Raw genomic sequence first — 22,805 nt, forward strand, 5'->3', positions numbered from 1 at the left:
TCTTTAACAAAGTCGGCGCTCGTCCTCAGAACATGAAATCAGCTGATTGCACAGCGATCTACGTCGGATCCGAAAGACGAAAAAAACTAAAAGGAAACAAACAAAGCGGTCTATGCGCTTGGCCTGCGGGTTGAAGACTGTGACCTGGGCTTTAAGAAGTTGTGGGAAAAGGTCAAACGTTTGCAGATTGCTCCCTTTCAGTAGCCGAGAGCTGGAGTAGCTCTCTACTGTAACTGGTGCACGGGAAAAAGCAACAAAGGAGGGTCACGGTGCTGCTTTTATCACCTGAATGATGTCACCAGGGATCCCTGCTAAGAGTGCCTGGCCTCGGCCAATGCCGATGCTGAGTTTACCTTCAAACTCTGATTCGCACCTAGGCGTGAATGGTGGGGGGTTTGTGGCACCTTTGTTCAAACGGTCCACCAACTCTGGCTCAGGCTTTTGGAGGGACATGTAGGCCTCTCAGTTGTTCTTTTCAGAACCCATGGCTTGAGATCCCAACACACCACAGTTCAGATTTAGGTTCTCCAGCTGTTCTTTGTGTTTTTGAGGTCCAGTTGAGACTTCATCTGTGATCAGCTGATCTTTGTTGAAGCTTCCTTGTTATCATGTGACTGATAGCTGCCAGCCATCTCTTACACATTCATGGACAGTGACAGGTCAGAGGCCCCTAGCAGTGGCCCCATTGGCCTGGTCTGTGTTATTCTTTAAGCCATTCTGTTAACCTTTCTGTCAACCTTTCTGTCAACCTTTCTGTTAGCCTTTCTGTCAACCTTTCTGTTAGACTTTCTGTTAGCCTTTATGTTAGCCTTTATGTCAGACTGTCTGTTAGCCCTTCTATTGGCCTCTCTGATAGCTTTTTTTAGCCTTTCTGTTAATGTTTGAGTTAGCCATTCTTTTAGCCTTTCAGTTAGCAATTCTTTTAGCCTTTCTGTTAGCTATTCTGTTAATCTTTCTGTTAGCCTTTCTGTTAACCTTTCAGTTAGCCATTCTGTTAGCCTTTCTGTTAGCTATTCTATTGTCCTTTTTGTTAGCTATTCTGTTAGCCTTTCTGTTAGCCTTTCTATTAATCTGTCTGTTAGCCTTTCTGTTAATCTTTCTGTTAGCCTTTCTGTTAACCTTTCAGTAGCCATTCTGTTGGCCTTTCAGTTAATCTTTCTGTTAGCCTTTTTGTTAATCCTTCTGTTAGCCTTTCTGTTAGCCTTTCTCTCAGTCTCTCTGTTAGCTTGTGTGTGCTGGTCTATGATGGATCATTATAAACTAAAACATCCATACTCAGGTCAAGTGAGCTCCTGCTCCACTGTAAGTCATCGCCTACTCTGTAACGTTATTACTCTGTCCGTTTGTCATTCAGGAGGAGGCAGCCAAACCAAAGATCCTGTCTTCACAGAGATTATCTCCAAAGTGGTGTTTTCTTGACTGTAAGTACAGCACATTGTTCAATCTGGAACTGATTTTATACTCTGAACTGTTGATTAAACTTGAAAGGAGCTTCAAACAAACAAACAAATCAGTGACCAATACCTTTACTTACCTACAGAAGGTGATGGGTGTTTATTTATTGACCTCACCTGCAGAAGGTGATGGGTGTTTATTTATTGACCTCACCTGCAGAAGGTAACAGGTATGTATTTATTGACCTCTCCTTCAGAAGGTGTTTATTTATTGTTTCCTATTAGACAGAAACCAGGAGTTTATCTGCTCTGGTTTTTACTGACTCTGAACACCCAGGAGCCTTTTTATTACTGCAGTCCATTGAATCCATCATGGATCTTTTAAACTGTCACATACTGTTCTCTATTATAACTCCTCAGCTCTGCGGAGTCCACCTGCTGAGTCCCTTTAAACATCATCAACACCTATCACAGAGTATTTATCAGGGAGATCAGGACAGGTCTGTGGTGATCCCTGATCCCACAGACAGTGGCTTGATTACTGCACCATCACTTCAGTGCAGTGTCAGCTGCATCAGCACTATAATATGCACTCACCTGTTTACAGATTTACACCAGTTACACCTAAAAAAATAAAATAAACCAGAATAAATGACACACAGGTGATTCTCAGCTGGTCGTATGTTAATGAAGAGGTGTCATCAGGGGGCGAGGCCAACATAGGGTTAAACTGGTAGATAGCTGGTAGTTTGTCTGGAGGCTGATGGACTGAACCTTTACTGATGAACCGTGATGAGGTTCAGTGTATCGGCAGCTGAGACGAGAGTCACAAAGATCACTGTTCTCTGAGAATGACCAAGGCAACTAATGGTTCACTGTGACATGTTAAAAACCTGCCGTGTTACTGTAACTAGTGGTTACGATGACCAACAGTCAAAGGTTATAGGTTCAGACTGCAGGTTATAGTTGGAGACACTAACAGGTTCTGTGCTGCTGGTTCTCCTCAGAATAACAACAGATCCTGTTTGTTGGTGAAAGTCATGAATATTAATATCATACAGCAGCTTACCAAAAATATCACAGGGAGAAACACACACACACACACACACACACACACACACACATACTCAGTAGAGTCCTGGTGGAATTAGCAGAGAACTGGAGTCAGGAAAAATGCAGCTGCACAGTTTAAAGCACAGATGGTGTTTTTTCTCCAAACATGGCTGACTTCAGATTCAGTGGTCACACAGGGAGAAGGTCTGGTTTTAAAATGACGTCTTAGTTGTGAGCCACACAACACTGCATATAAAGCTGGTATAAGACTGAACTGTAAGAGTGTGACCTGTGGGCTCAGAACGACGCCTCACCCAGCTCCAATACACTGAGGCTGATAATAAACCACATTATTACTTGTCTCATTATTACTGAAGGAGGCAGAGACACAGTCAGCAGGAGAGAGAGAGGAGTCATTGCTAACTGCTAAAGAAACTAGCAGATCTGAAAAACATGTAAACAACAGAAACACCAGCAACAGGAAATGAGACAGTACGCTTCCTGGAGCACAGATATAAAAGACCTGGTAACAAATAAAGGGTTTCTATAGGGCTTTTAATTTGAAACACAGTTTGAAACAGTTAGAAAGAAAGAGCTGCCTCTAATTAAAGGAAAAGACCAACTGGGACTTAAAATTAGCAACAGATATAAACTCTGTGCAACACATCAGTTTCATGCTTTGTTTTGGATCTATGTTAAACAGAACTATTAAAGAAATGAAATTAAAAAAATTAATAATGACCTGTTACCTGTTGTGGGTAAATAAAGACCCTACCCACTATCAGAGGAAATACAGCAGATAAAATGAGATGTAAACGCCCCCTAATGATGTAATAGAAATTGTTAAAAATTATTTTGAAAGAGCAGGCACAAGTTAAATTGGGCCAACGGCCGCCAGAGCTAACCTCCGCCTCCTCACATCCAAATGGCACCCTGCTGGAGCTGAGCTCTGCCTCCTTTAACATCATCGCACTGTTTTTTAAATCTCACAGTAAACCTAACAATCTGTGGGTCTTGATGAGTAATTAGACAACAAAGACAAATTACAGGTGATTTCTACAGCAAACCAACGACCAGCTTCAAGGAGGTCACTGGAATCAGTCATCTGATGTCATCACATGCATCAGGTGACCACAATCTCCAATGGCGCCAATATCGCTATCATTTCAAAATTTCATATCTGAGTATTTACTGAGCTGTGTTGCCATGGGGAACCTCACACGTGCAGGTTCATGGGTTCAGAGACTGACAGAATGCATGAGATGTCAACACAGTTTTTTTGTGATGACATTTCACTGTTGACACTGTGTGTGTTTGTCTCTGCAGCAACAACAGCAGATCGCTTCTACAGGATAGACAGAGCACAGGTATGTCTGTCTCACCTGACACAACATGTGGGGGAGGTCAAGTGACCCACTGGGGTCATGTGACCTGAGTGTTTCAGTGTGATTCATTAACTGAAGGACCCTAATGATAAATTTCCTGTATGAAACTGATTCTTCTTCTTCTGTCAGGAGCATCTCAACTACGTCTCAGAAATCTCACAGGAGGAGATCTTCATTCTGGATCCTGAGATGGTTGTCATGACAACAGTAGGCACCTCCCCCTCCGTCGTTCCTGACCTGGTTGACTCTGCCTCCAGCCTGGGAAACAGCAGGTGAGTCAGTGTCTCCACTGGTCGAACCATAACTCTGAAGTGTTTTAAGACAGAACCAAAGACATCAGGGACAGACAGGGACAGATCATCTCCATGATCTACACATGATCTACACGAGATCTACACATGATCGTCAAATGATCTTTACATGATCTTTACATGATTTTACATGATCTTTACATGATTTACACATGATTGTCTCATGATCTACACATGATCTACATGTGATCTTCAAATGATCTATACATGATCGTTTCATGATCTTTACATGATCTACACGTGACCTTCACAGGATTGTCTCATGATTGTCTCATGATCTACACGTGATCTACATGTGATCTTCAAATGATCTTTACATGATCTACACATAATATCTACATGACCTGAATGTTTCCTCATTCATGTCAGTGACATCACTCACCACATTTTGATTGACACTGATTTGCCTCACAGTTTGAGCTTGTTAGAGGGTAAAGCCTAACACATGTCAGAAGCTGTGATCACTGTTGAACAGGACATATTTACACAGAGCTGCTCTGACCTTAGACTGAAGGTGCATCATGACCATGATCCAGGTACTGAGCCTGTGGGAGGGGCTCGCTTCACTCTGATTGACCACTGAGTCTCAGTATTCAGTTGTAAAGCCTGTATGAAGTAGAGCTGTGTGTGTGTGTGTGTGTGTGTGTGTGTGTGTGTGTGTGTGTGTGTGTGTGTGTGTGTGTAGGTGTAAAAATACATTAATAATATTTTCTGAGCCTTTTCCACAGTTTGTTTTTCTTCTTAGAAACATCCATGTGTTACTACAACATTAGTTGCGGTTGTGTGTGTGTGTGTGTGTGTGTGTGTGTGTGTGTGTGTGTGTGTGTGTGGATGACACATTTTCTCTGCCTCCATATTAAATCCTTTTAACCATATTTCCACAGATTAAATTCTCACCTACAGGAACCTGTTAGAGCAGCTGTTTGTTGATGCTCTTTAACACAGAGAGGAAGAGCAGGAGGAGGAAGACTTCCTCTTCTTCAGAGTCAGTCTTAGCTTTTTGTTCTGTTTTATACCATGACTACGTTTTATTTGATCGTACATCCGCCTCTTTACAGCCTGTTCACAGTGAGAGAGAGAGGGAGAGAGAGAGAGATGGGGGGGGGGACAGAGAAAGAGAGAACAAAGGGGCACAGCTGGTTTTGTTGTCAGGTGACACTGTGGGTCACATGTCACACAGTGACCAACACTCATTGGTCAGTAGGGTCTCTGGGGAAGGTCATCCACAGGTGTGAAAAGTGAGGAATTGTGGGGGGATGAAGTTCCTTCTTTTGTCTGTGGAACAAAAGAAGGTGTGGTGTCAACATGCTCAATGACTAGTTTAACTTGTCTGATGAGTTACAGTCACTAACTTTAACCTGCACGAACAGCTGATTTGGGATCTGTATTAACTCCTCCTGAACCCTCATGTGGAATATCTTCAGAACAACGACAGTGATCTCACATTGTGTTAGTGTGTTGACAGTGTTAGATGATGATGATGATGTAAAGTAATGTAAACACACAGATCAACGTTCAGAACAGAGAATAAATAAAGTAACAGGTACAGTGTGAGAACAGGCAGAACAACTCAACCTTCTGATCCTAATAACACTTCCCTTTGGCTCTGTGTGTGTGTGTGTGTGTGTGTGTGTGTGTGTTGGCGGGCTGATTTGCAATGCTGAGTGCAGTGAGTGGGAGGATGAGGAGGAGAGATGAGGCCGAGAGGCAGGGGCAGAGAGAGGGAGAGATGGGTTTAGGAGAAAGACAGAGTCAGAAAAACAGTGGATGGAGAGAAATGAAATGCACTCGAGAGTCACACAATCTACTGTGCTGACACACACACACACACACACACACACACACACACACACACAAACAGCGCAGCAGTTTGCCCACGCAGGGCCAGAGGTGAACGTTTTCCCTCCCACTGTAATTACCTCTCTCTCTCTGTGTCTCTGACAAACACTGAAACACACCTACACACAACATTTGTTTTTAAATGATAGTTTCACACAGCGTCAGTTACACTCGGCAGCTGAAACTCTGACAGGGGACCGACTGAGAACGACACAGTCACAACAACCTGTAGTAAATGGAGAGTTTACAGACATGCATTTTCGTCATCGTCTTGACATGTTTCAGGTGACACCGTAACTGTCACTCTGACATCACATCGTTTGGTCGACTGTTCGAGGTCAAGTTCAACCTTGGTGTCAGCATGAGTATAAATCACCGTCTACATGGCAACAAAGCTAACTCATTCTGCTGATGAAGACCATGCATTACAATTGAAAGCTCCTGAACAAGCAGGTTCGAGCTGAGATTGACTTGACAACAATTAATCAATTACTTTATTTGTTTGAGTTGTGCAGCAGTGACACAACTGTACAAATATGACAGAATCAACTAATAATTGAACAATGGTCAAATATGGATGAAGATTTTGTAATTAAGTCTGAACTCACTGTTCATGTGTCTCTGACACAGTTAGTTCTTGAAATGTTTTTTCACATCACCTTTAAAAATAGTTCAGCTGACAGAGGAGATCACCTGATTGAGGAGGGAGGGTCAGCTGCCCTCCACCTGTTTACATATAACTATGAAGTTATATTATATTATATGTTATAGATTATAGATTATTGTTATTGACGATGTTTGATTGTTGCGTCCTACACACTCGTGTTGGTTCATCTGTGCTGTAGTTTTACTGTAAACCCTTAGTGCAGGAGTATAAATACAGCTCCAGTGTCTACATAAGCAGCTCGTCTGTGACCTATGACCCCTGTAGTTAATGCTTGGTTACCTTGTGTTTGGGGAGAAGACGGTGGTCGTGGTTTAAAGAAACATTGTTTAAAGAAATGAGACAGGTTGTTTGTCAGGTAGACAGGAACAAAGGTTATTGGACGGTGGAAAGACATTCAGCTTCAGTAACATCTTTAAAACCATCCTGGTGTCTTGTTCAGCTCTGGTTCTGAAGCTGGTGGTCTTTGCTCAGACTGGTTCTCAGTGGTTCTCTCCTCTGAACCAGATGCCCTATTTGTCCTCTGCAACCTATATTTCCTTGTGCTTTGCCTTCAGCCTTTCCTACATTAATACCCTTCGTCATATCCTCAGTGCCCTTCAAAATGCTTCTCTCTCTCTTGTCATGCTCATTATCTCAGTGTTCAGCTCTTTCTTTCTTTATCTCCAAACTTACCAGATAAGTGGATGTAGAGGGGTCACACTGAGGTTAAGGCTCACAGCTTTGACATTCACAGGCACCAGTCAAGTGGTTTGACGTAATTCTAGCTAACAAATGGTCATTAGAGTTTTCAGTCATTTCATCAAGTGCATTAAGTGACCACGTGGTTCATGTCCTCCACAGAACAGGGTTAGGGAGCTGGAGACCTCAGTGGAAGAATATTGAGTCTTGGCTGTAAACTGTCTCTGGCCTGGCTGCTGTTGTTGTTTGTATGACTTTTTTTCCCTTGTGTTCTGCTGTAGTTCCTACCAGAGGCCACGAGTGAACAGTGACAGCTCTGCAGCTGAAGCTTTAACACACAGCACCACACCTGTGACCAGCAAACTGAGCAGGTGAGTATGACCTTCGACTGTCACACTCTGTACTCTCTGCGTCTTCATGTGGTCAGGCTATTGATTGTATCTTCTTTGTTTTTATCAGTGAAAATAAGACACAAGTACAATAACAGTAGCACACAAGGTCATTTTGACAGAACAAACCCTGTATTTACCTACAAAGGTTAGCAAACAAGGGTAGGATGAAACTGATGTGATGTCATGTATTGAGATACGTGTGAGGAGGAGGCCAATATATTGTTAGTGGTTAAGTGTTTCACATGGTTGTATAAAGTACACTTTAATGACTTCAGTGGCTTCAGAAAGTATTCAGAGCCCCTTCACCTTCTGCACACTTTGTCTTATGATTAGTCCTGTGATTAGTCTTATGATCAGTCCTATGATTAGCCCTATGATTATTCTGAGCTCTATGATCTGTCCTATGATTAGTCCTATGATTAGTCCTAGTTCTATGATTAGTCATATAATTAGTACTATCATATATTCCTATGATTAGTCTTATGATCTAGTCCTATGATAAGTCCTAGCTCTATGATTAGTCCTATGATTAGTCCTAGTCCTATGATTAGTCCTAGTTCTATGATTAGTCCTATGATTAGTCCTCTGATTAGTCCTAGTTCTATGATTAGTCCTATGATTAGTCATATCATCTCGTCCTATGATTAGTCTTATCATGTAATCCTATGATTAGTTCTATGATTAGTCCTAGTTCTATGATTAGTCCTAGTTCTATGATTAGTCCTATGATTGTCCTATGATTAGTCTTGTGATTAGCCCTATGATTAGTCCTAGCTCTATGATTAGTCCTATGATTAGTCCTAGTCCTATGATTAGTCCTAGTTCTATGATCAGTCCTATGATTAGTCCTCTGATTAGTCCTAGTTCTATGATTAGTCCTATGATTAGTCCTCTGATTAGTCCTAGTTCTATGATTAGTCCTATGATTAGTCCTATCATCTCGTCCTATGATTAGTCTTATGATGTAATCCTATGATTAGTTCTATGATTAGTCCTAGTTCTATGATTAGTCCTATGATTGTCCTATGATTAGTCTTGTGATTAGCCCTATGATTAGTCCTAGCTCTATGATTAGTCCTATGATTAGTCCTAGTCCTATGATTAGTCCTAGTTCTATGATCAGTCCTATGATTAGTCCTCTGATTAGTCCTAGTTCTATGATTAGTCCTATGATTAGTCCTCTGATTAGTCCTAGTTCTATGATCAGTCCTATGATTAGTCCTCTGATTAGTCCTAGTTCTATGATTAGTCCTATGATTAGTCCTATCATCTCGTCCTATGATTAGTCTTATGATGTAATCCTATGATTAGTTCTATGATTAGTCCTATGATTGTCCTATGATTAGTCTTGTGATTAGTCCTATGATTAGTCCTAGTTCTATGATTAGTCCTATGATTAGTCCTAGTCCTATCTTCTAGTCCTGTGATTGTCCTATGATTAGTCTTATGATAAGTCCTAGTCCTATGATTAGTCATATGATTAGTCCTTTAATGTAGTCCTTCGATCAGTCCAATGATCAAACCCTTTGATTATATCCATGATACACAACACTCATAGGTGTGCAAGCGATTAGGTCAGGGAAATTAATTTAAAGCCTTTGCATGTTTTCAAAGTGCAGTAAACATGTAAGAGCGTAAATATCATTTCTTATTTTTCCAGTGCAAAATTTAAAAAAAAAAAACAGCTCTTATACCTTTAAACAAACAATTACAAAATAGGCTTTGTGATGCTTGCTAATTGCTATTTAGGAAAACGCCTGAGGTCAGTTAACATTAAATCAAACGGTTTAAATAGTTAATGAAGGAATCCACAGTGGCAGCAGTGAGTACAGAAGCAAGGGTGAACATAATCCTCTCAAATTATGGAGGCTGTTTCTGCCTCCAACCTGCACTGTCAGTGCATTTTTATTTCCTCTTATCATTTATTAACTCTAGGTGCTGTGCAGTATCCTGCGCTGACCAGCAGCAGCTATGCGCTCATATTTCATTATGTCTCAGCTCAGGTCCAATATCACCCAGTTGAGTCAGGTGTGGGACTGATTTGGAGGTAAGTGCAGGTAAAACATCAGTTCAGGTGGAGCTTTGCTGGTCCAGGGCAGGTGCAAGTTTGCAGACCAGACCCTGCTGCATTCTGCTGAAATGAGCATGTTTTAACATGTTTTATTTAGGATGTTTATAGGATGGATCAATATGTGGATGTGCTTCCATGTGTAAAATCACATGTAGCCCACTGATGAGTCTGAGCAGGTTTTAATGCAAACACAATTTTGTGTCAAACTGAGCAACAAACTCAGCCACAAGTCTCCGCCCACTGCAGCGTGAATGTGTTCGTTTGGTGCCACGTCATTACCAAATAGAGGCAGATGCAAAAAAAGAGACTTGACCAGAGGAAGTCGCATTGTTGGATTTTATCTAGAACATAGGGTTTCTGCTGCATTGTCACCTGTTACACCTGTCACACCTGTCACACATGTTATGACTGAAGTAGAAACAATAGTGATTTTGTGAAATTCATTGTGATCAAAATGTTGTTGTCACTGTTGCAGGGCCGGTTGTATCCATCGTTCCAACACGACGGCAGCTGATTTCAAACCAAGACTGAGGTCAGTGAACACACCTTTAAACTGCAGCAGTAAGAAACTGGAAGTGGATTTATCTCAGTAGAGTCAGAATACAAGTATTCACTGAGAAACAGCTTCAGCCTGCTGCAGCCCACCTACACATAACTCCTGTCTCTACTGTGTTTCTACTGTGTCTCTACTGTCTCTACTGTCTATAATGTCTCTACTGTGTCTCTACTGTCTATAATGTCTCTACTGTCTCTACTGTTTCTACTGTGTTTCTACTTTTTCTCTAGTGTCTCTGTGGTATAAAGTTAAACACTGATCTGCTCAGACTTCAATTCATTAACGAGTAAAGTTCTTTTGATTCTGTCAGTTTGAGTCTCAGTTCTCTGCTCATTAAAACACCACTGACAAATGAGTACATGTTGGCCTGTGTGTGTGCGTGTGTGTGTCTGTGTGTGTGTGTGTGAGGTCACATGTTCACTGAGACAAATGTCTTTCTGTGTATATTAATTCAAACTGTGAGACTGGATGGCAATTAATCTAAAATAACCACAGTTTCTTCAGGTCCAGGTTCAGGACCAGGTTCTAGTGGCTTAGTTTGATGTGTAGTACAGGAGTGTGCAAACATCAGGGTGTGAGACAGACAGAGAGAGAGAGCGAGAGAGAGAGGTCTCTACTGTGGCTCAGAGGAATAACATGTAGCAGTGTTGTGTAGTAGGTTCTGTATCTTAAACAGTCATTGGTGTGTGTGTGTGTGTGTGTGTGTGTGTGTGTGTGTGTCTCCAGGCAGGAGAAGAGCCAAAAGACGAGTGAAGCAGAAAGGGAGAGAGAAAAAGGTAATACACGCACACACGCACACGCACGAAGACACACACAGCACACACACTGACTGTGTTGATGACTTGATGACAGCTCCTGTGTTTTCTTCACTGACACATTTTCTCTACCTGTCTCCTCACAGTCACTTTGCATGCTGGGAGTTTGTGTGGGAGCCACAGCTCTCTTTTGTTGTTGTTGTGTTGTTGTTGTTGTGTTGTTCTCTTTGAGAACTTGTATCTGGTTCAGTTATGTTTCTATGGTGCTCAGTTTGTGTTTGATTCCACTTCCTGCTGCCAGATTAAAGACAGCGTGGAAACAGCAGCTGATACAACCTTGCTCTTATTTTGTAATTTCTGTCACTTCCTCTCCCATGTGAACAGCTGATATGGAGGAGGTCACATGACTGATGTATGACAGGGTCAGAGACAAACAGTCAGACCTGATACAGGACCAAAACACAAACACAACAGTAACACAATGATGCTGAGAAGAAAACACACAGCGTGTCACTGTGAGTCAGAGCGTTAAAGGGGCAGTACATAGTGTGGGCGGGGCTTAATCCTCCCACTAACACTGTGTGTTAGTCATGTGTTAGTGTGTTTGAATGAGCACCAACTACAAACCTGAATAATGAAGGTCTTCATCACTACATCATCATCATCACCAGGTCTTCATCACTCTTCATCACACTCAGTATTACTACAGTGTCAGTGTTTCTCTCGTATTAACAAACACAAACCAGTCACAGTACTGTGGACACGGGGTCTCTGAGGGTCTGGGGCCCCAGGCAGATGGAGGACCAGTCCATCTAGGTCTGGATCCAGTCCAGACTCAGAGCAGATCTTTGTCCTGGAAACAGACACACAGCAGGAGGAAGTGAATGAGTGAGTGAGTGAGTGAGTGAGTGAGTGAGTGAGTGAGTGAGTGAGTCAATGAGTGAATGAATGATTGAATGAATGGACGAATAAGTTAGTGAGCGAATGAATCAATTAGTGAATGAATGAATGACTGCATAAATAAATGAATGAATGGATGAATGAGTGAGTGTTTTCATTCATTTGCATTTTTTTTTAAAAGAAGCAGATTTAGTCATGGAATCTTTTAAATTCAGAACATACACACATATTCTCTGTTACACTCACACACACACACACTCACACACCACATGTCACTTGCTCCATTGAACTCCTCAGTTTGATGCAGTCAACCTGTCTGACCCTGATAGAAGCTCTGTGAGTGTGTTTGTGAGTGAGTAAAGTTGTGTCTAATTTATAAGTCTGTGAGAGTCAGAGAGAGAGAGACAGGTCTATGAACTGTCCAATGGTTTTATAACCCCCTCCGCTCCTCCCTTCCCCTCCTTCCCTCTCCTCCTCCTTCCTCCCCCCTCCCCTTCCTCCTCCTCTTCCTCCTCTCATGTCTTAAGACAGCCTCTCATTTTCTCTGGTGAGCTTAATTCCCTCCCTGGGCTAAATTCATTTAATTCCTACATTCAGAGTGTGTGTTATGTTTTGTGGTGTGTGTGTGTTGTGTTTGGTGGTGTGCGTTGTTTTTGATTTGTCTTGCAGCCACAAAAGCTCTTAGAGGTTTTTTGAAGTCTTCTCTCTCTCTCCCTCTCTCTCTCTCCCTCTCTCTCTCTCCCTCTCACACACACACACACACACACACACACACACACACACACACACACACACACACTAAGCCTAATGTAACTGGATTAGGACTCGACTGTTTAGAGGGAGTGAGAGGAGTATTGAGGTCGACCTAATAAACATTCATCTCATCCTCAGCCTGCTGCAGTCGTAGCTTGTGTCAGTGACATCATCAGTGTGTGAAGAGGATGTTGCTGCTGCTGCTGCTGCTGATGATGATGATGATGATGATAATGGCGTTTTTAGACTCTCCTCACTGAAGTGAAACAATAGAAACTTATATCAGTGTAACAAAACCCAGTTTGACAGCTCCACAAACATCATCCTCCAGAACATCACACAGGTGAATCAACACCTGTAAAACAGCTTCATGAAGTTGTATTAGACTCAGTCTCAACTGGGTGCACTGAGTCTCTCCACTAGATAAAGGATTATTCTACAGTTCCTCTATAAAGCTGTGCTGGTTTATTTTTATTTTTATTATTATTATTATTATTACCTGCCTGTGAGACTGCTGTCAGTTTAGTTTGAATGTCACTTGCTGCAGGTTGAAAAATGTAAGTAACATTATCCCCTTAATGTCCGTTAGTCTGTTGCTGCTAACTGTAGTTGTTTTTATCAGGTTTACAGATGAACATTTGTTAAATTGTTGAATAGTGTGTTAGCATTTTTGGTTCAGGTGCTAGCTTGTTAAACCTGTAGCTAAAGGTTTAAGGTTTGTGATTCAAACAGGATCAGATGTGTTGGTTCGTTGCTGAGAGTTGATAACAATAAATGTGAAACCGGGGTCAATACAATGAACAGGAGCCAACTGTGTGTTAGTCAAACACTGGCTAAATACTCACTTCAAACCCAATGCTGCATTGTTCAGGTGAAACATATGACACGAGATGTTTACCTGTTGTAGTGACGGCTCACAGTAGGTTTGGTTAACCTGGTTAAAGATGTCACTTCCTGTGATTAGTAAAGAGGCTAAAGTGAAATAGACTGATGAGACCCAGCAGCAGTAAATAATTTGAGCTAATTCACCTATGAATCTACATTAAGCTGAAGTTCAGTCTGATCTGTGAGGAGGGAAAATTGAAGGAGACTGTTCAGTTCTTGATGTTCAGATAGAAATTGTTCATATAATTCATGAGTCAGGTTATTAATAATGAAGATCAGGGACATCACTAGGATTGAAAGACAGGGGGGGCTTAGCCCCCATGGTTGTAGGTAGGAATACGTGCGCATAGTGTGCACTGAAAAATTTTCATCACACCTAAATAGGTTTCATTAATTAATTTATTATTAGTTGTAGAGAATTTATCAGGACCTGTTATCTGGCTCACTCTCTCTTCTTTCCCTGCCTTCTTTGGAAGACCCCCTGCCTTTCCTCTCCTAAGTCTTCAGGGTCTCTTTTTCTTTCTTATTATTTAAAAGTCTACATGTTGGGGTTGTGTTCGTGAAAAAGATGCTTGCAAATATATCCATCAATGCATTTAGTAAAAATTAAATGTGGTATATAATATCTAAAAATATAGATTCATAACTCACATCTTTCTTCTTGCATGGTGTCTTTCCAAATAAAGTTAAGTTAAATATTTCTGCCTGCCACTGATATTTCTCTATGTGACTGAAGATAGTCTACCAATACATTGAATAGAAGGCAACATAATCCTGTGGTACATTGCTTAATTGGTTTAGTCGCTAGTAGTTTAGTTCAAGGTCCTTATGAAATTTGACATCAAAGTACGAATGAAGTATGAATTAATTCTTCTTCTGCTTAACGACTCTGCCAACAGTTCATGGAATGTTAAGGTTGCTTAACAGAGAAGCGATGACATGCAGCTTCCCCCTGGGTCCTTATCCCCGCCTACCTGCCTAGTATAGCAGGGGAAACAACCAGAATGATAATTTTAATCAAATAATGACAACTTGCATTATTATTATCTATTTCAACTCATAGTCTTGCTTCTTTATGTTAAGTGCATGCCTGTACTATTTTCTTACAAACCAAAAAAATCCAAATTATTTTTATATTATAATTACTGTTAGCCCCTGTATATATATAAATAGACCTAATGACATCCACGATGGAGATGATTATGATACATTTTATTTACACATGTAAGTATAGACTCTTATTTGAAATTGGACTCCACAGACAGGACCGTGTTGGTGTCACAGCAGATAATCAGTAACAATATCCTGGAAAATGATCTGTAGAAAAGAGCGGGAACCTTGATACGGTCAAGTTAAAACAGAAACAGCTTCAGGAAACTTTAATATATATACGTGTGTGTGTGTGTGTGTGTGTGTGTGTGTATATGTATATATATATATATGTATATATATATATATATATATACTACTGAGCTGCTCATGCTGAGCTGCTCTCCACCATCTACACAGTAATTATCAGTTGACACATGATGAGAAAAATTAATAACTGAAATTCACTGAATACGACATGTTTGAGTGAAAACAGACGAGATAATAATGATCTCTACTCATTCCCTGATTCATCCAGAAACACACAAGGCAGCCAGGTACATGAAACCACATGTTCGTTTCCATGACAACAGGAGTTTGTGTCAAATCTGAGATATCCTGATCTCTGACCTCTGACCTTTCTCTCTGTTAGAGATGTTGATCGAGTGTGTGAAGAACAAAGACGTGAAGAAGGTGAGTAACACTCCTTCCGCCTCTCCTCTCCTCTCCCTTCCTCTCCTTCTTTCCTCCTCTCTTCTCGTGTCTCCTCTCCTCTCTTTTCCTCTCCTCTCCATTCCTCTCTTGTGTCTCCTCTCCTCTCCTCATGTAACACCTGTTTGACTAAAAGCTGCAGGAGCTGCACCTGAAGGGGGCGGACCTTACTGCTCTGGACCAGTCAGACTGCAGTTTGTTGCATCATGCTGTCAGTACAGGATGCAAGGAGATGGTCCGCTACATTCTTGACAACGGTAACTGTGACAACCATCATGAGTTTACCATATAACCACCTGTTGTATTGAGATTATGTTCAATCAGATTCTAATAGATCAACAGTCATCTGATGTTTGCGTCATGTTAGATGATGTGTACAGTAAAACACATGTACATGTTGTACAGTCTGTTGTATTATTTGTTTCATCTAATCCAAAGTAAGTAGAATATTTAAATGTTAATTAATTAAATGTTAAAGTTACACCTTAAAATGTTAAAATGTCACAAATTAAATGGTAATTCAGACAGATTATAGGTTGTAAACAGACAGATGTTGTAAACAGATACATGGTTGATGGTAAACAGATAGATGTTTGGTTGGAAACAGACAGATGTTTGATGGTAAAAAGACATGTTTGGTTGTAAACAGATCTTTGATAGTAAACAGACAGATGTTTGATGGTAAACAGACAGATGTTTTGTTGTAAATAGACATGTTTGATGGTAAACAGACAGATGTTTGGTTGTAAACAGACTGATGTTTGATGGTAAACAGACAGATGTTTGGTTGTAAACAAACAGACGTTTGATGGTAAACATATAGATGTTTGGTTGTAAACAGACGTTTGACGGTCCATAGACAGATGTTTAAAGATAAACAGACAGATGTTTCATGATAAACAGGCAGATGCTTGACAGTAAACAGGCGTTTGATGGTCAATAGACAGATGTTTGAAGATAAACAGACAGATGTTTTGTTGTAAACAGATGTTTGATGGTAAACAGACAGATGTTTGATGGTAAACAGACCGTGTTTGGTTGTAAACAGATGTCTGATGGTAAACAGACATTTGATGGTCAATACACAGATGTTTGATAAACACACAGCTGTTTCGTTGTAAACAGATGTTTGATGGTAAATAGATTATAGATAAATAGATTTTGGTTGTAAACAGACTAGTAAACAGAGAGTTGTTTGGTTGTAAATAGATGTTTGATGGTAAATAGACAGATGTCTGGTGGTAAACAGATGTTTGATGGTAAACAGACAGATGTTTGGTTGTAAACAGATGTTTGATGGTTAACAGATGCTCGATGGTAAACAGACAGATGTTGGTTATAAACGGACATGTTTGATGGTAAATAGACAGATGTTTGGTGGTAAACAAACTGATGTTTGATGGTAAACAGACAGATGTTTGGTTGTAAACAGATGTTTGATGGTTAACAGATGTTCAATGGTAAACAGACAGATGTTTGATGGTAAACAGATGTTTGATGGTAAACAGACAGATGTTTGGTTGTAAACAGACAGATGCTGGTTATAAACGGACATGTTTGATGGTAAATAGACAGATGTTTGGTAGACAGATGTTTGATGGTAAACAGACAGATGTTTTGTTGTAAACAGACAGATGTTTGATGGTAAAAAGACAGATGTTTGATGGTAAACAGACAGATGTTACTCTGATGTGTGTCTGTAGTCACCTCCTCTCCTCTGTCTTCCAGCTCCTAATGATCTGCTGGATGTCACAGAAAAACAACAGTAAGTACAGTCATACTGTTGTCATGGAAACCATTCAACAATATTACAAAGAGTATAATAAATTATGAAAAGGTTATAATGAGCTAATCATCACTGTTATTTTTCTGTGATGATAATTGAATTGGTTTAGTTGACACAGTGTAGAGATACTGGCTGTGAAACCTTGGCCTGTGTCTGTAGCAGCAGCTTTGGTACTGGTCCTCTGGGTCCTGGTCTGTCTCTGTGATGGACTTCATCACAACAACCACATGACAGAGAATAAACATAAAGCAAACAGAGGCAGTGGAGAGTCTGATCATCAGAGGAGCTGGACTCCCAGAGGATGAGAGATGCTGCTGGATAATGGTCTCTGTCTGTCTCTCTGTCTCTGTCTCTGTCTCTGTCTCTGTCTCTCTCTCTCTCTCTCTCTCTCTCTCTCTGTCTCTCTCTGTCTCTGTCTCTGGACCTGGACCTGGACCTGGACCTGGACCAGTGGGGAGACCGTTCTTCATCGCGCTGCGTCTCTGTGCCACAGGACCATCTGTCATTACCTGGTAGAAGCAGGAGCCTCACTGATGAAGACAGACCTGCAGGTAGGTTCCTCACACACCTGTGTGGGTGTGTCCAGTCCAACACTGACATCACTACAGCTTCTATGATTCATTAGGGAGACCTGCTCTTTGTATTAATCAAGAACATGACATAAATAATCAAAGGACAAACACAGATCAACAGATCCCACCTAACACACTAGGTGACACTAAACGAAATAACATCACGATATCAACCAGGCTTTCAAACCTGAATAAGAGATGAACTGTAAAATAAATCAATAAGGGACCAAAACAAAGACTAAATCATTCAGATTCTGCATTAATTCACCAGCCTATACTTCAAAAAACCTGGTCTTTGTAAAGTGTGGGGGATGTCATGAACTGTCGTGGATGTGGATCCCTCAGGTCCCTGTATATGACAGTGATCTCTACAACCACACAGGACAGAGACCTTTACTCTGAGCACAGCTGAGTTTCACCATCATCATCATGGCCACTGAAGACTCTGCTGCATTGACTGTGTGTGTGTGTGTGTTTGAGTGAGTGAGTGTGTGTCTGGTGCATCTTCTTTCATTTGTGTTTGGTTTTCCATGGAGGTTTCATTCATGTTGAAAAGCTCCTGAGTGTCTGGACTCAGCAGTGACCTAGATACAGAGAGAGGATGAGACAGAGACAGTGGTTTGACATCAACTGTAAAGGACTCTCCCTCTGTCTCTCTCGCTCTCTGTCTCTCTCTGTTTCTCTCTCTCGCTGTTTGTCTGTCTGTGTGTCTGTGTGTGTGGGGGGGTTGTGGGGGTTGTGGGGGTTGTGGGGGTGGGGGGTGTAGCACCAGTTGTTTTACTGGGCTTGAAATAAAGCTCAGCTCCCTCTCTCCCTGTTCATCCCTCTCTCTGTCTCTCTGGGAGTGTTTCCAAACACACACACACACACACACACACACACACAGCATTGGACTCAAGTTATTAGTCTGTTCTTAACTGTAGAAGTGAGTCATTGGCCTCTTCCACATAAACACACTTAGACTGTGTTCAGTTATAGAGAAATGTGAGGTGTGACCCTGCTCAATTAGATTATCAGATACCTGATGTGCAGCTGTCTCATACAGATGTGGACATCTGGTCTGGTCTGTTCTGTTGGTCGACACATCAGTTTGAAGTGTGGTCATACAAGTCACAGTGAGTTAAAGAGATTCATCATGAGAGGATGTGGTGAGGGTTAAAAACTGTTAAAGTGTTACAAACAGTTTGATGTTACAGTGTAACAAACAGTGTAATGTTAAATTGTAACTAGAGATTGTAACTAGGCTATCAGCGTTAACGCGTTAATCGCGATGAGATTACGGACCGAGCATAATATGGTTTTTTTAATCATGTTAATCATGTGCCACCAAAGATTCTTTATTTTACACCGTCACTGGTGCTCTTATCTTGCTCCGCCATGTAAAATCTTTGTAGGAAGTGTCTGAGGCAGCTTGACCCTTGAAGCTTGAAGTAAGGGTGCTTCAAAGGGTCAAAATAGCAGCAGCCAAAGATTCTAGAAAGTAGTGCTCTAGAATCTTTGGGAGGAAAGTTTAACATCTGGATCCAGGACCTGAAGAACTGAGGAACTACAGTGTTGGTGTGGTGTTCCTAATAAAGTGATCGCTGGGTGTAGATATCTACCACCATAGACTATTGATAGTTTTCATTTGCTAGTTGAAAAGCTGAAGTTTAACAAAGTTTTCTTTTCCACATCCACTTAAGTGCCGCTTTGTTTTACCCAGTGGCAGCAATTAAAAGTGATTCATGGTGGATGTGACTTCATAATTACATTAATTTTCTCTGGGACATGTGTTCATTTCTCAGGGCAGTGTATAGTGTGTCAATACACCCACCTCTGTCCTATACATCCTGATTCATGGTAATTCTCCAGACCAGCAGCAGTTTCATTTACTCCCTGGTTTGGCACCTCTCAGCTGCCATAGCTTCTTCTGTCACTATGGTGTGTCTGATGTGTGCTGCCTGCTGTCCTCCAGGTTCAGGTTCAGGAAGAAAGAGAGAAATCAGCAGAGGCTATTCAAATCTTTATACAGGCTGAAAAACTTTATGGTTTAGTGTGTATCATGTCCAACAGTGAAAAACACAAACCCTAATGGTCTTCAAATTACTGAAGGCAGGTCACTATAACACACAGAGACACAGGTGTCTCTGCTGAGTGTGATGAGGAATAAAAGACACTAATGTCTAACTGTGAACCTCTGTCTCCTTCAGGGCGACACTCCAAAGAACAGAGCAGAGAAGGCACAAGATGCTGAACTGGCAGCTTACCTGGAGAACAGGCAGCATTACCAGATGATCCAGAGAGAAGACCAGGAGACGGCTGTTTGACGCTGACACTCTGTCTGAGTAGGCCAAGGATGAAGATACTGCTGTCGTCTGACTGACAGCAGGTCAGTGATGCTAGGACGTGGACTCATGTCAATCAGAGACTGAGATTAAAGCTGAGTCAAGTCTGATCTCAACACACATTCATTGATGATTATGGCAGTGATTAAAACGATGACAATGATGATGAAGTCATTTTGCGCAGCTCAGTAATAAAACATGTTGGTGAAGGAAACAGAAACAGACTGAAGATTAATTTAATCTCAAACAGATTCAAACTGAATCATCTGCTGTAAATAAAGACGCTGTTCAGAGGAAATGGAGTTTGATTTAGTTAGCTAGACTCCAGTGTTAAAGTCTTAGAGGCTAACCAGCCTCTCAAGGCTAACGATTGTCACAGGGTTAACAAGCATCTCAAGGCTAACCAGCCTGACAGTGCTAATGAGCTTCACCAAAGCTATTACCTGATTTTTTTTCTTTGATGAAATAAAGTTTGTTAACAGACGTTTAACGATGATTAGATGAGAGTTCACTGAACGTCCAACATGAAACCATCAGGGTTCATCTTCAGGGACCATGAATGTGACATCAGAGCTTCACCTGCTGAAATAATCTGTACTGGATCTGATGGTGGTGCGCTCAGGGTCCGTTCATGCTCTCATCACTGTCTCATCCCCTCTGTGGGATAGAGATGATAATGATTTCAATCAGTCAGAATCACACTGGATTAAAAACTGTTCTGTTAAATCTATGAAAATAAATTTGATTTTGCCAAACTTTAATGCATCCAAACATTTAAAACATTTAAAGTTTACACATCATCACAGCACCAACCGAAATCTGACTGATGAAGGCAAATCCTCACCTGCTCAGTTGAGTAACTCAGTCTGAGCTGTGGAGAATCACACCTGGACCACATTATGATTATGTCTGAACACCGACACAACACACAGGCATTCCTCAATCACAAATTACAGCAGGTGGGAAGGGACAAGGACAGTGGATACAGACTGAATAATAAAAACCTGATGACAGTGAGAGTGTTTTCACTGCTACAGCTTGTTTGCTCTGGTGTGATTCATGACCTTGGAACATTTTCCTGAACATCACTACAAACCATGTGAGAACATTCTTTCCTCTGATGGGTCAGATTGTCTGGAGGGAGCAGGAAGTAAACACAGGAAGAAAGTCCTACTCTCTGGACTGTGACAGAACATGGATCAGCTTTAACATGGATCTGGACAGTGTACCTGCAGACTGTCCGACACCTGGACCCTGGTTCACTTCAGGACGTGATCATGGTGCTGTACAGACTCTGGCTCTAATTGGACGCTCTGGTGTGAGACATTTGAGAAGATGGAGCTGATGTTGAGGATGGACAGTAACATCAGGTCTGACCGTCCACCTCACACCTGTGAGTTCACCTGCTCGTGGGGTCGGATCCAGTTCAGAACTCTTTCACACCAAAAACAAACTGCTCCAGAGTTAATTTGGGACCAGACCCAGACCACCTCCTCCAAAGGGTCTCAGTGGGACTGTTTTGGTCAACACCTGAGTGTGATCACTGTTTTCACACCTGCCCAGGGTTTGATTTAAATAGACTGAAGAGAGCAGGTGTGAAAGCAGCCTGAGAGCTCTGGGTCCTGTTTGAACCACGTCAGCAGGGAGCTGAAGATCCAGGTTTCTCATGTTGAATAAAGCAGGATAACCAGAATGGGACAGGAACGCTCAGGTTAACAGAGTCACATGATCTCAACCGTGGTTTTGAGTTTGGATCCTGATGTTTCCTGTCACCTGACTCACAACCAGCAGCTGGCTTTTGTTGATGTACCTGATTCAGAACGGGTTTACCTGCGGCTCGTTCAGGAAGCTATGACCTGAACTCACAGGTGTGAGCAGCCCTGAGATGTAAAATAAAAACCTGCTGTGATGAGAAACAAATACGTGAATCAACCAACACTAACTTCACTGATTGTCACTGAAATGTTCTCAGATCAGCCCTGTCCTGGCTCACACTGATGTACAGAAGGATTTAATTTACACCTGTGGTCAGTCTGATCTTTATTCACACACACACACACACACATTTTCTGTTTTTCTTTCTGCACTTGTTTCTCAGTTCTTCAGTATTTGTATCATGTGCTTCTGAGATCAAGAATAAAAGATGGAGTTTATGTGAATCTGTTATGGATGACTCTGTAAAGTGCCTTGAGATAAAGTCTGTTGTGATCTGGTGCCATAAATAAAAGTGAATTAAACTGAATCCTATCAACAAACAATCTCATGTTTGGAGTAGTTCAAGTGTAGTGATGAGGAGTTGAATACAAGACAGACAGAGACACATCCTGCAGCTCTCCTCAGGTCTTACATGATGTTTGTCCATCAAGTTCAAACCTCTGTAATTCATAGGCCTGCAGTGAGTTCTTCACCAGGTTGACTGCTCAGTGTGTTCTCCTGTGATCCTGCTTCCTCCATGAGAGAGTGGGGGTCAGAGCCTTTATCCTCCTCAGGTGAACCCAGGTACACTGTTGCTCCATTTCCTGTGTCTCTGTCTGTTCTTTTCAGGTGTTGGCTCAGCACCTTGCAGCTTGTTGATCAGATCATTGTTACAGAGATGTAGTTAATGTGACTGAACAGCATGATGTTGTGTTCTGTACCTGTCTATGAACATCACCTGTGGGCGGTGACACTGTGTTGACGTTCAC

General features: G+C 41.5%; 1 protein-coding gene across 8 annotated transcripts in view; it reads left to right on the top strand.

Moving 5' to 3' along the window:
- Nucleotides 1-22,363, top strand: part of LOC139609444 (diacylglycerol kinase zeta-like) — a 79,977-nt gene extending 57,614 nt beyond the window's left edge. For 7 of the 8 annotated variants that reach the window (XM_071464007.1, XM_071464006.1, XM_071464008.1 and 4 more), the window contains 11 exons: nt 1,355-1,421; nt 3,774-3,814; nt 3,962-4,104; nt 7,609-7,698; nt 10,266-10,322; nt 11,073-11,122; nt 15,381-15,421; nt 15,576-15,696; nt 17,168-17,204; nt 17,677-17,776; nt 19,987-22,363. In XM_071464007.1, the coding sequence (XP_071320108.1) occupies nt 1,355-1,421; nt 3,774-3,814; nt 3,962-4,104; nt 7,609-7,698; nt 10,266-10,322; nt 11,073-11,122; nt 15,381-15,421; nt 15,576-15,696; nt 17,168-17,204; nt 17,677-17,776; nt 19,987-20,103 (864 nt within the window). In that variant the 3' untranslated portion in view covers nt 20,104-22,363. The remainder of the gene's footprint in view (nt 1-1,354; nt 1,422-3,773; nt 3,815-3,961; nt 4,105-7,608; nt 7,699-10,265; nt 10,323-11,072; nt 11,123-15,380; nt 15,422-15,575; nt 15,697-17,167; nt 17,205-17,676; nt 17,777-19,986) is intronic. The other variant, XR_011685227.1, reaches the window with a different exon arrangement.
- The last annotated feature ends 442 nt before the right edge of the window (nt 22,364-22,805 follow it).

Source organism: Trachinotus anak, unplaced genomic scaffold (assembly GCF_046630095.1).
Source record: "Trachinotus anak isolate AG129_WGS33_773 ecotype Australia unplaced genomic scaffold, CSIRO_AGI_Tana_v1 ptg000026l, whole genome shotgun sequence".
Classification (NCBI taxonomy): Eukaryota; Metazoa; Chordata; class Actinopteri; order Carangiformes; family Carangidae; genus Trachinotus; species Trachinotus anak.